Source organism: Pieris brassicae, chromosome 2 (assembly GCF_905147105.1).
Source record: "Pieris brassicae chromosome 2, ilPieBrab1.1, whole genome shotgun sequence".
Taxonomy (NCBI): domain Eukaryota; kingdom Metazoa; phylum Arthropoda; class Insecta; order Lepidoptera; family Pieridae; genus Pieris; species Pieris brassicae.
Window position 1 is genome coordinate 15,004,708 of NC_059666.1, and position 14,110 is coordinate 15,018,817.

The 14,110-nt window shown below is 32.3% G+C and overlaps 2 protein-coding genes across 2 annotated transcripts; both read left to right on the plus strand.

Moving 5' to 3' along the window:
- Positions 1-4,487: 4,487 nt before the first annotated feature.
- LOC123720253 (pro-resilin-like) lies at positions 4,488-7,108 on the plus strand. The gene is made up of 6 exons (XM_045676792.1): positions 4,488-4,498; positions 5,208-5,269; positions 5,464-5,604; positions 5,911-6,010; positions 6,660-6,746; positions 6,866-7,108. The coding sequence occupies exons 1-6, from the start codon at positions 4,493-4,495 to the stop codon at positions 7,106-7,108; spliced, it is 639 nt and encodes a 212-aa protein (XP_045532748.1). The 5' UTR covers positions 4,488-4,492.
- A 1,907-nt stretch (positions 7,109-9,015) lies between these two features.
- On the plus strand, positions 9,016-12,448 carry LOC123720129 (ring-infected erythrocyte surface antigen-like). Its single transcript, XM_045676627.1, has 9 exons — positions 9,016-9,091; positions 9,304-9,417; positions 9,749-9,892; positions 10,026-10,218; positions 10,296-10,900; positions 11,007-11,059; positions 11,126-11,228; positions 11,429-11,502; positions 11,695-12,448. Exons 1-9 carry the CDS (start codon positions 9,086-9,088, stop codon positions 11,711-11,713), a joined length of 1,311 nt encoding a protein of 436 aa, XP_045532583.1. The 5' UTR covers positions 9,016-9,085; the 3' UTR covers positions 11,714-12,448.
- The last annotated feature ends 1,662 nt before the right edge of the window (positions 12,449-14,110 follow it).

Sequence of the window (14,110 nt, forward strand, 5' to 3'; positions counted from 1 at the left end):
AGTGTGTAATACTCAATTTATTTATTGATCGCAAAATGAAAATGTAAAAAAATATATAGTCTGTAAGTAAACGTGTTTTGTACATTGAGGAAAATAAACACATTTTTATTTAATGTTTTGGTTTTATTAATATACAAGTATTTAAAAATGTTGGATAAGATTTATCATCTTTACTTTTCAGTATAAAACTAAAAATAATCCTATCATATAATGCTCTTTGACAATGTTTCATTTAAACATTTACTCGTAGTCCCACTACAATACAGTACAATACAGTACAGAGTACAGCTTTACCAGATTGTCAATGACGAAATTTGATGTCAAAGCGTCTTTGTACGCCATAGTGACTTGCAGAATATGTAAACAAATATTTTACTATCTATATAATATTGTACCCATTCTATATTCGAGCAAATAAATGATTGTTATCTGTGAGGTCAAAAAGAATCTTTTACAATAATTACATAACAAAAACTATTACTCACTATAAAATCGTTAAATGTTTTAACATATTTCTTTCATAAAGAATTAATTTAATATTATTAGATATCTATAAGATGCCCTGACTCATCGTACAAAGAAAATAAATTATTATGTATTCAAAAAACGCCATGGATATATAACTTATAAATTAATTTCCTAGAAGTTGACGTGTAATGCTTACAAGGCAAGGTGCCTAGGTGAGTATTTAAACCAAAAGTTTTACAACAATTATAAATACCTTAACTTGTTTTTATGACATTATGTTAATGTTCTTATTATATATGAAAAACCGAAACAACTACTGAAGCCGTACGCAAAGGGAGGTCACAGAAAAAAAAACTTTACGGATGATAATTTTTTTACAAGTAAGCAACATTTTAACAATCAAAGTGACCGTATTTATGCTCAAAGCTCTAAGAAAGCTTTCCAATTAGTCGATAGTTTGCAATGTGGGCACTATCCGACTTCAGTAATGGTTTGGTGGGGTAATAGATATGAAGGAGTGACTGAGTCATACTTTTATGAAAAATCAAATCAATCAAATGTATCAACACGTCAGAACAAGTGTTCCAAGAAGTGTGAGAAGGTAGATCCTTAATAGCACCATGTTCAATAACCAAGAATGGTTCTTCCAGCAGGACTCGGCGCCGGGTCATAAAGCTCGGTCTATGCTAAGTCTAAGTCTTGGTTCGAAACGAACTCGGACTTCATCAGAGCTGGAGGCTTGCCATCGTCTAGTCCCGATCTTAATCCGCTGGATTATGATTTACGGTCAGATTTAGAGTGTACAGCTTGCTATAAACACCATGATAATTTGATAACCCAATCCGTATTGGCAGTGAAGAATTTTCCCATGGAAGGAGTACGTGCGTCTATTGATATCTGCCTCAACATTAAAAGGACTGTATTGCAGCTAATAAAGACTAACGAATTCGAATAAACTTTTTATATTTTAAATTATTTTATATTTATGTATTAAACTAATACACTGTAAAAGTAATAAACTTGTAATGGAAAAATTATATTAATTAATTATAAGTTTATAATAATACATACATATCTTCAACCCGGTAAAAAAGTGTTTTCTATAAATGTGTAAAAGATATGTTAATAAAAGGCAATACTATTTTTTTTACTATGTTTCATTTATGGCTAGACTAGGTATATCTTATAATGCACCTATGCGTGTTTGAAGACTCAGAATATTAAACTACTATACTACGTTAATATATATTACAAGTACACTTTTTATAACAGAATATAAAAAGCAGTAATAGACAACAACATTTTATATCACTTTATTTAAATTATTTTATTTAGAAGTGAAAGACATGGCAAAATACTTCTAAAACTAACTTGAAAAACGTGCCCGAATGACTTTGAAGTTTTGGTTTAAAAAAAATGTTTCATTATATAAATTAAATGTATAATGATTATCAAGAATAAATCTTAATTAACATTAACAGGAAAAACGTTTATTAGTAGTCATAACAATCAAATATATATTATTTACAATTAACAACAATAACATTATATTATAATTTCTCTATACAGTTTTATCTACAACTCTTTTTTTCAACAACTATTTTTTTTTACTTATAGACATACGATATGGATTAAATTTAACAGTAAAAGTAACGTTTACGACAAACCTACGGTTGATGATTGATGAATTCTCGAAGAAATTAGTTTATCGTTATTTATTTTTAAAGTAAAATAATCATAAGACCTGTAAAATTATTATACAAAATGTTATTAACAAGTAACTAATATTGAATAAAAATATAATTTAATTTATCAAATAAATAAGCATTATAAACCTCGATAGATTGAGATATTCTGTTTCCTTATATTATACTTTTTCGGTAAGTTCTATTACCGGATCTGCAGATGATTTTTACAAATCTCATTTATCGACAATATAAATGAAACCAAATGTAAACCACTAACTCGTTTTAATTTTTTAGATATGTGTATAAACTTTGTAACAATGTAACTTAATTAATCATGAAATCTGTATCTGTATCACTTAACATCAGGTTAAGTGTTTACTACCCCTAACCGTTTGCATTTCGTTAAATTAAAAAAAAATTATGTATAACACGTAACTACAATGACCGCGTACCTCCGCGCAAATGCCACCAAACAAATTCAAGCCGCCAATATCTCTACACGGGCAAATATAAGGGTAGCCGACACATGTATAGCTGTAACTTTATTGTATACAATTATTTAAATCAACATTCTGGCTAGTATTGACTTTTGAGCATTTTTTATCTCAACTCGTATTTCTATCACTACACATTTTAAACCACAACAAATTGAGATGAAATATACATTTTGAACACAACTCTTTATGGTAATAAATATAAATATAGTTCGTGCAGAACGACTTTATTATCTTAAGACTCAAATTTTAAACTATTCATTATACGAAAAACGATACTTGTATCTTGTTGTTCTACAATTGTCTATAGTGCTCAGCCGAAGTCGTTAAATCTTATTGAAGTTAATAATAATTCACATATTTTATACTAATGATATTATAGAATGGTTGGTAGGTGAATTTAAGCTTTATGTAGAGTAAGGTCACAGCCAAGGATGACAAATATCCCAGGTCATTGTGGATGCACCCTAAGAACAAAGAACTCATAGGAGTCAGTTATAATTGTTTTATTGTAAAAAAACAGTAGTGCTCCCACCTTTCTTCTGGGCTTCAGATTTCTTCTGGCTTTTGGTTTCTTCTGTGCCTGACACGCCATAGACGTCGTTTCTAAGGCGGTCTGATTTTCTTAACCGTAGAGGCGAGTTAATACGGACAGAAAGTAAAGTGGTACACAGCCGGGGTCTGAGTCTATGACATCAGGGATGGGAAACTACGCTGTTTGTTATAAGTAATTTTATTGATACATCACTTGTATACACTTTACACACAAGAAAAAATAATACCTGAAAGTCTTAATATTTAGAAACGAGACTTGATGTAAACTATGACCATTCGTCAAAAACTCTTAGGCTATTGACTTTAAGTTACTTGAGTTGCTGTGTCTTGTCCCAGAATGTTACGCGTAGAGTCTTCTCATACATAGACAATTTCATTCAGTCTACCCGTGTATGTTTATATGTAAATAAAGAATTTCGAAATATACTAAGTATTAAGACTAAGTTGAAGATAGATTTAAAAAACAGATTAGAATACAATATGACATAGGTTTTTATTTTCTTCAACTTCTCCAACCATTGCATAAACTCTGCAACAGTGCTTTGCTGCCGAGGATAGTCAAAAAGAGATCGATAGCGATGCTAGCAGTGGTTCTGGGACGAAATGTCGATAAAGGCGAGAAACCGACCATGACCACTACGAAAAGAATTCTCAAGTAAAAAGAGATGAGAAGTATAGATTATAAAAAAAATATGTGCGTGGACTAGTGTACACAGTAGGGTAAGTTGTAGTAGTAGTAACTTCTTTATGACCTTATTTTCCGAAAAATTATCTACTATATGCAACTTTACAGAAATTGGTTAAATAAAGTTAAATAAGATAAAGTTTAACAAGGCTTTTATTATCATAGACATGAATACAAATAATACAATTATTACATTTGACAGTAAGATTATAACAGACTTTCATTAATTGTAATAGAATAATTACTCTCATTGTTATCGTTATTATATGTTTTTGTTATGACTGGTTTCGAATCTTTTTGAATCAACCGCGGTTGGGACAATTTTTTTTTTGGCGCGTAACGGAATAATGTGACTCGTAACCGAAAAATGTGACGGTATTTTTTTACAACGTCGATACGGAAGTTTCACTTCAATGAATCAGTAAAGAAAAAATTGCGACTCCACTCATTTCGGTATCTATGATTCGCGACTGCCTTGACGTCTCTATTATAGTCTAATGACAAGTAATATTTCAACCCCTACTCATCAAGTGATACATTGTATAAAAGCTTTGATGAGTGTCAAACAGATACATTAGTTACATTGTGTTCCAACTTACAACATGAAGGTAAGATTACTATAAGAATGTATACAATCATTATTTGAAAAGGTTTAACGAGATTAATTCCGTTATATAATTAGTGGCCAAAAGTCTAATATTAGTGAATAATTTAAGAGCTTTAAAGGCTTTTTTCGTAACCTGTCCTATTAAACGGAAAATATCTTATAATGCGACTATAGTTAAATTATAAAATGTAGGTGTTATTTATTAACTATTATGTCATGTACCATGTCAGATGGAAGAGACTTGCTCCCCACGACACAGGGAATCCTAGTGCGGGGACTAGTGCACCTTCTTTTTATCTAAACATGCTTTTTAATCTATGTTATATTTTTTTTATTAAAAAAGATAATTAAGCAAGGTAAAGTAGTTTTGTAACTTCCTTGTGGCTGCTTATAGTAGTAGCCCAAGCGGGGATTTCGGGATTTAGTACAGCGTGGCAGACTTATATACAGGGGGATACTTTGTACCCGGTTAAGTACCTCCATCAAATATCAGCCTAATATATGGCCGCCCGTCAAGGATAAAGGATTTAGATTAGTAAAAAAAACAGAAATTAGTGACTACGGAAATAGATGCAATAACATTTAATACAATTGAAAAATAAAATTTTCCAACAAAAATTTGTACACTACTTAAGTTTATACATAACACAAACTTTTATGTATTAAGAAAGATAGGATCATATTCAATAAAATGTATGGCTCACTTTCAGACTTTCTTGATCATTGCTGTCACTGCTTTGGCCGTGGTTGCGGAACCGCCGATTTCTAAAAGGTAAATAACACGAAGCCCAGATCTAAAAAAATATATTTTAAATAACATGATAGACATAAACTTATCTCTTTTTAACATAGCGGTAACATAAGCTGACAGAAAGAGACGAATGAGTTTGTCTAAAAAATAGCCATGCGGAGTGCATTTGGATAGCTGAAGTATTGTACTAAAAATCTTTTAAAACATTTTTTTAGTTACCTACCACCACCACCAGGTGGAAGGGCTGGCTACAGCCAAGGATCTCCTTCGGGTCTAGCTTTTCAAGCTGGTAATGCTCCTCAAATTATAGCAGCTAGGAGTTTACCCGGCGCTGGACTTACAAATGGCTTTGCGAGGTCTGTACTCACATTATAATAATAGTCTACTTATATAAAACCAAACTTAATGAGAGAATATGAATGATAACGAAATTTAATGAAAATAAATATTTGCCTAGCCGTACCTTACTTACCTGACTTATTTACTTACATATATATAAAGACAATATATTTCCTTGCCTAGTTTTTGTCGTTTGTATTTCGAATGCATAAAATTATCAGTTGATGCAATGTGTATAATAATGCATTTTAATCTATACCATCTACAAATAAAGATAAAATGTCGGTCACCAATACATATTTCATATTTCTATTGTCTTTTAGAAGCGGTACTCACGACCATACCATAGCAAGATTCAATGGAAACCAACATGGATACGATAGCGCCGTACCAGTTGGCAGAAACGCTATTGAACAGACTAGTGTAAGTAGAACAAAGACAGTGAGACAACTCATCAAACTTCAGAATTGTATCAAGGAAATGTAACCCTGTAACGCCCCTTTAAAGTACAATGCCGTTTCACTGAATATTTTGGTTTAAGACTCGGCACGGCCGGATTTATAGGTCTGGAGGCCTCGGCAACAAAAAACATTTACCAAACATATAAAAATATATCAAAAGAAAAGTTGTTTAAACACTAGGTTTACTAGTCGGAATTTAAAACATTTTTTTCGAAGTTGCTATTGTAGGGGTCTCTTTTTGTGGAAGCCCCGGGGCTGTATCCCCCGTTGCCCTCTCCTAATTCCGGCACTGCTATTTTGCGTAGCATAACTTAAAATCTTCTGTGAATCTAATAACATTGGACACTATGACAGGCAAGTTTGGCTTGATGAGGCGTTCTGAATCTTTATACTTTTCTTTGGCTTAGTGATAATGGTTAAAATAAAATGCACACAGTTCATTGTAAGGTATTTTTAAATAAACATATTAAATTAGTATAAGTACTTAAAAGTATATGAAAAATAAAACATTGAATGCCTTTATACTGTTTTTGCTAATTGTGGTACTTATACTAATTTTCTAGGAGCCAGCCAACTACAATTTTGGCTACATGGTTAATGACGTCCTACAGGGGACAGAGTTTGGTCATCGGGAGGAGAGACAGGAAGAGACGGCAGAGGGTGAATATCATGTGGTTTTGCCTGATGGTAGGAAACAGGTAACAGTCTTGAAATATATAAACGCTATATCTAATCATAAATTATATCAAGTGAAATAGTTTAATTTTACAGAAATTTTATATAATGTTTTCATATTGTATGTTTATCTCAATTTCAGACTGTCAGCTACAAAGCAGACGAACGTGGTTTCAATCCTCAAATATCCTATGAAGAAACTGAAGACCTAACAGCCGGCTATGATGTAAACGCCCACAATCGCGGGAGCTACGAACACGATTCTAATGGTGTTAGTAATCACCATGATAGAGGCTTTGGAAGCCATGAAAACAGTTTTGGTAACCATGACAACGGCTTCAATGGCGGCCATGGTAACCATGGTAACGCGCGTAGCGGTTACTGACTAATTTACGTTTTGATACTTCCGTTTTTTTGTTTAAATTAATAATATCAATCTTCATTATATCGATAAATGTTTATATTTATTTAAAATATGTATGTTTCAATATGCAATAAATATTTATATGGAGGAACTCTTTTTATTGTAATTAAGCCAAAAGCGTAGTTTTGTTCTAAACCGATATATAGAATACCTTTAAAAATACTTACTCAATACAGGTATAAAAAAACCATTTATATAATCAAAGAGTAAAACTATGATATCATCAATATTACGTAGAGCATTATGTTTACTTAATCGTTGGCAAATTTATTGGGTCGTGAGCAAACTCACTTATACAAATTAAACATGTAAAAAGGGAATGTGCTTAACGCACAGAATTTTAATTTTCGTTATTGTCGTTTAAAGCTTCCCATATACATATAATAATATAAAAATCAACACAAGATTGTATGTCAATGGTCTCACACATCTGTTTGTTTGAAAAAAATACTTATATACAAGGACTTATGTGATCTATCCTCTGAGCCAGATTCATTGATGCAACTAGTATTTGAACGACATCAATGTTTGATTAACAATGTAAGAAGATCTTACTAGAATATAAGTCACAATAGCTGGGGGCTAATAGTTGATAGTAATGAGTAGTAAAGCCCAAATAAACTAAATTCAATATAAATGTATAATTACTCATAATGTGTATATCTATGTATAAAAAATTGTAATCCCTATTTCCCTTGGTTACGGCATCACGCGTGAACGGCTGGACTGATTTCGCTAATTCTTTATTTGTTGTGTTTGTTATTGTCAGGAGAAAGTTGTTATGAAAGAAAAAAATCGCGGAATATCAGAAAATTTAAGAATACGAAAATATGAAAATCCATGTTTTTCACATGGCAAATTATATGTCGCTTGTTCCCGTATCGGAATACCAACAAAACTATTTATATACGCGCCAGAAAAACAAACAAAGAATGTTCTTTATCATAAAGCATTACAATAATAAACACTTTGTTTCCTAAATATTTTTTAGTTATTATACCAATTCAAAATTAATATTCATGGTTAAGACAGGACAACGTCTGTCGGGTCCACTAGTCACTCATACAAATATATTATCTAATTATACTAATTAGTTACCTGTTTCGTGAGAAGAAACAAAGTGGGAGCTTCTGGTCGTCAGCCACTGGGAAGGACCAGATACACACGGTAAAATATATATATATATATAGCAGAGCCAGAACCTGTAAACGTAACTTTACTTGACATCGATTTTAAAAGAGGTTATATATTGTATGCTTCGATACATTAGTATCATAATTCATAATCTAAATTTCATATTTTTATTACGTATTAAAATACTCTTTGTTCAAAGCGTCGGATGATCTCGAAAACTGACATTAAAATCTGTCTAGTCTTATCTGAAAGTATTCCTGAAAATAGCTACTTTTCGACGAAGAATAATCCTTAGTAATAGCTACTGTATTTAAATAGTTCTTAATTAAATTTATTTTCAATTAATTGAAGGTTGCTAGATTCATAACACTTAGATGTAAGAATTTATAAGTAATACCTTGGGAAAAATCTCATTGGTTTTTAATTAATTCCATCAGTCTATCAAACATACCCATATATAAACACAATTATTGATTTTTGTGTTTTCTCATGGCAATAATATTACCTAATAAGAGATTATATACAACTGAAAAGCTGCAGTTTGTCGCACAAAATATTTTATTGTTTGACAACTTCTTTTGTCTTGCACACAAGTTATAAAAAATTTCTTAGCACTACAAATATACGAAAACCTTGAATCGTTTTTCTAATTCGCAATCTAGATAAATTGTTCTGTCAAATATTTGTTATGTTCTGTGTGTTTGTTTTTAATTATATATCGATCAAGTGGAGTATAAATACGGACCATTTTTTGGTGATATCATTATTCAACATACGCCAAAGGACCTCAAACGGCTTGGAAAAATGAAGGTATTATTTTTAAATGTTTTTATTTGTTTGAAGCGTAGTTATATACGTTAGGTTAATAATATTTAAAACTACCAAAAGTCTGTTTAATTTTTTTGTTTCGTTACTTTGAACTACCTACCCTACTTTACATTCTAAAATGTAAATAATTAAGATTTACCGATGTATCGAAGGATTTATAAAGCCGATGTCGAATAAATTTACCCCATTTACAGGTTCTTGCTCTGCTATGTTTGGCCCTTGGATCAGTCACCGCCCGTGGGTCTGGTCCGTACCTTCCCAGTGGCTGGCGACCAGATGGTCCCGCTTTCTATCTCCCCTCTAAACAGGTAATTAGGATTATTTGATATTTTATCTTTATGAATAATAAACGCATATATGTGTACTTTGCTCTATATTGAATTTAGTTAGTCGCACAGCTGAACGTCAATGAAGGGTTATAAATGTATGGCGTTGTTTATACTATGGTACGGAACTGGTATAGAACCAGTTCGTAGAAGTACTTTTCTTGTACCATTGGGAAATGAGTTTTTTTTATCATAGAGAAACAAAAGTCTATCAATGGTGAGAAAATAACATAAGGATATGGTTTCAGGCCAGAGAACGTTTTTAATATTGTCGAAGCATATAAATAGTCGCGTTATACAAATTTCATTACAGGCTTCAACAGATCCACTCAAAGATCTAATTCTACATGGTTCGGAAGCCTCTGGGTCTGACTCTCTTCGTGAATACGGCCCTCCCAAGTTATCCCAGGAAGTCATCAAGCAGAACTTACCAAATGAAAACATTGACCTTACATTTGTAAGTAAATAAGAGAACGTTAATATTCTGAATATCACTTACTATGGATCCTTTAAGTTTGTTACTAACGTGATTCGTGTATTTCTTGTAAATATTGAACTGATTCTATTGTCATATTAAATATTATTTACAGACATCCGCAGAAAAATTGCAACCGGAAACCCTAAATGGCTCCGTAGATTCCGGAACTGATGCTTCACTTGAGTTTGGATCCCCAAAACTCCAAGAATCTCAAGATTTGATTGCAACAGAATTGCCTCAGGAAGTTACAGAACAAGTATTTGTGGATAAATCAAGTTATGTAACTGAAGCGTCCACCATAACAGGTAATTCTATATTCCCATTACTCATAAGACTATGTTGCAATTAATTTTGATGATAATTATTATATTTAATTGTCTAGCACAAGAAGAATCTGTGATAGAACCTCAGGTTGTAGAAACCACAACGGTACTAGCTGAAGTTCCTATTTTAATTATTCAAGACAACGCAGAATCTACACTTGCCGCTAGTTTTGTTGAAAATGGGGATGGTACAGTTAACGAGACTCCGTTACCTGTCGAAGTAACATCTACTTCAGATGTTCAAAATTCAGTTGAAGCAGATGTAAACACCGATGATTCTGCTACAAATGAGACCAAAGATAATTTGGTAGAGCCCATTGAGTCTCTCAACAGCCTGACTGCCGTTAAAGCAGAATTAGAACAAACTGTCCAACAAATAGTACAAAATTTTGAAAAATCTATAGAAAAAGTTTCAGAAAACATTGTTCAAAATGACAGAAAAGTTGAAGAAAGTGGTGTAAAAATAGAGCAAACTGAACAAAACGCTGAAGAAAAACAGGTAATCGAACAAAACATTCAAAACTTTAGTGAAAATACCCAAAACGCTGAACATATTGAACAAGCGGAAGAAAAAACTGAAGAAAATGAACAAAAAACACTTGAACAGGTAGTTCAAAACATTCCAGAGGTATTGACATATGTGAACAACGATATAACACAGCAGGTAATTAATTTATTACTTATTAGTATGAAGTCTATACAATTTTAAAGAAATTTACTTATAGATACTGGTATAATATGTGTATTTTTTTAAAATTTCGCAATTTTAGGTTGAAAAAACTGAAAGCCAAAATGTAGAGTCGTCATATCCAGAGTTCTCTGAGTAAGTGAAATAACATTAATTTAGTAGTGTTTCCATAACATAATTAACATTTCGTTATTATTAAAGGTCTTTGGAGCAAGCCCCTGAAGGATTTTTAGAGTACGGCCCACCTGGATTTAAGGAATACGGACCTCCCAAGGAGGACGAGCTATCTACAGCAACAGCAGAGGTACTGATATTGATTATTTTAATATCGACAGGTTAGGCGTTTAGCAAATTTTAATAGAATTAGTTATTATGGAAGAAATTTAATAAAGATTTTTAAATCTTTCTGTTAGAGCTTTTATAGTTGACGTATCTCTTAAGTTTATATGCATCATACGTAAATTATAGACTACCGATCGATATGAATGGCTTAATTTTTTTCAGGAACTTCACTCAGAAGCTGAATCCTTTGAATCTACAAATGAAACAAGAAGGAGACGTTTTTCTCCAAAATTCAAGTAACTAACACGCAATTTTTGTTTAATCCTACAGTTTTAAAGTCAAAGTTTAATTTAAATAAAAAAAATAGATATTTTAAGTAATTTACTATCTATATGATTATTACCTTAAACATATTCAACATGTTAGCATTTTTTCAACGCGTGTAAAATAATCTTTACGTACATTACATATTTTTTATTTTTTTCCAGGCCTACTAAAAGCCACTAAGCGACACATATCTACGGACGAAAGAAACATTATCTGTGACGTGCTTAATTGATTAATTTGTTAATTTAGATACTATATAGAACCGATCCAATATATAGCAATAAGCAATATCAGAAACAATATAGTAAGCTCTAGATCTACCAGCTAACAGTCAAATCACAAGAAATAAACACGGGTTTATAGTTACTTACTTAACGTAACTTCTTATATCACAATGTTATCTATGAAAGAATAATTCTTAATCTACTACTCTATCTTACTAAGCTATGAATTATTATTAGAGTTCCCTGAGAGTTTCATAAGAGTTTGTAGCGACACATTCGGCTAACTACAAAACAGTACGTCATACCCCTCGCGCAATCAAAGTTATTCCGACCCCTAAGGATATATTATATAGAACTTGTCAACTTTCTCTACTGGGGCCTTAAGGGTAATCCAGTCTGTGGTACATCTGATCGAGAATACTCCCGTTATTTTGACACACCTTCACAAGTCCTCCATAAGTCGAATAGCTCTATTTAAATTCAAAATCATTTATTTATTTAGGTAACACAATGTATAGATACCGACAAACATCTTGAACAAATGTCGAAGCGATTTTTAGGTATCACAGGGAGGGGGGAGGGGGGCGGTGCTGCGCGTCGGGGAAGACTGACGTATCGATCGCGTGATTGGTAAATCGGGTGACGTTTGTGTCCCGCGCTGTGTGCAAACTTTCCCCCACTCCCTTTAATGCTCAAGAAGTTTGCCGGTATCTTTACACTTATGAACCTCAATACATAAATACATATTAAATGCCAAATGCTTCTAATTGAACATTTACTGCCAGTTCTCAAATATAGGGCGTAAAACGGATGAGAAGAACTGGCAATAAACCGCCAGTCTTTTTAATCGCCAAGTTTATTGTTTTACACAATGTAAGGAGCTGCAACCATTACCTATATCATATTCCACATGAGATCTTAGGTAATTCATAGTTAATTAATAATAAAAAATATAAAAACAAATATTTGTCCTCTATCAGCAGTAAGCATGGTGAAATAGGAGCGCTCTTATATTGTCGTAGGAACAAAACTCAAATACATAGATGAAATAACTAACATCATCCCAAATACACGAATTTAAGTCCGAGCAATCTATTGTGAAGCAATTAAACGCTTACAACTTATATCTTGCGGTAGTAAAACAGAGATTTTTCGAAAAAATATTATACTATTTTATAAGCATTTCGGGTTTTGCATGTGGCGACACTTATACTGTCAGTATTAAAAGATTATTTACTTCAATATAATAAGATTTATTGTTTTAAAAAATAAGCCTTTAACTCTATTTTAACAAATCTATGTACTTATTTAACCAATAAATATTATTTGGGACTCAAAATTGTTTCTTGTCTTAATCTTTTAACCTTATTAAACGTGTTTAAATCCAATAACAATAATTTTCCTTTATCCGAGTCATAATTTTCTTTTTGGCTGATGAATTTTGAAATTGATGTGTAATAGAGATTTATCCAAACCGATTGATAACTTTCCTCATTTCGTCCAGATGTTTGTCAGTCTGTGGAGAAAAAAATAATCGTTATGTTATTTTAAGACCAGCACTTTAGACAATTATGTTAACTGATTAACTATCGGTGATTTAATAACACGACTGAAGGAACTGGCTTCTGGATAACAGTTAACAGTTTTGGTGATTTAATAACAACTGAACGAAAGGGGTTCTGGATAACAGGCACAGAATGATGAAAGCAAGAGACAAGGAATATGTATACCAATTTCCTAGTAAATCTTAGTAGGGCTTTAGGTCAGAGGAAACCTTCAATGGCTCAGAAGCTTCTGGTACCAATTCACAGAAACACATTCTTTAATAACCAATTTTATCTTAATTTTTACTTGTAGTCTGGACTTTTTTTTTATAGAACAGGGGGCAAACGGGCAGGAGGCCATCGATGTTAAGTGATACCGCCTCCCATGGACACTGTCAATTCCAAGGGCTCGCGAGTGCGTTGGTGGACTTGTTTATAAGATACTTTATCAAATGAGTCTTAATCAGCATACCGGAATATTATTTTTATCCCAATGAATGTCCTTTCTTTGTTTTTGTGTCTGTGATGGACCACTGGAGAACAGCGAGAGCTGCACATTACTTGGACAAGGACAGTATTCCACAAGTTTATTCACATCTAAAATATTTTGGTCGGGATACAAATCATAGTCTCGATTAATACTGTCAATTCTGAAAAAAAATTTATTATCGTTTTTTTTCATAAACGCTTTCGCAACTTAAATTATCCTATTTGTTTATAACAAAACCATGTACCCATATCTTCCGATTTCAGGCGCGTCTGGAGGAGCTGTCAAGCTGACAGTATTGGGACTACAAGCAATTAGAGTG

Coding starts and splice junctions, on each gene's coding strand:
- LOC123720253 (XM_045676792.1), top strand. Junction 5,270..5,463: donor GAACCGCCGATTTCTAAAAG/GTAAATAACACG, acceptor ACATTTTTTTAG/TTACCTACCACCACCACCAG. Junction 6,747..6,865: donor TGCCTGATGGTAGGAAACAG/GTAACAGTCTTG, acceptor TCTCAATTTCAG/ACTGTCAGCTACAAAGCAGA.
- LOC123720129 (XM_045676627.1), top strand. Junction 10,901..11,006: donor ACAACGATATAACACAGCAG/GTAATTAATTTA, acceptor TCGCAATTTTAG/GTTGAAAAAACTGAAAGCCA. Junction 11,229..11,428: donor TATCTACAGCAACAGCAGAG/GTACTGATATTG, acceptor AATTTTTTTCAG/GAACTTCACTCAGAAGCTGA.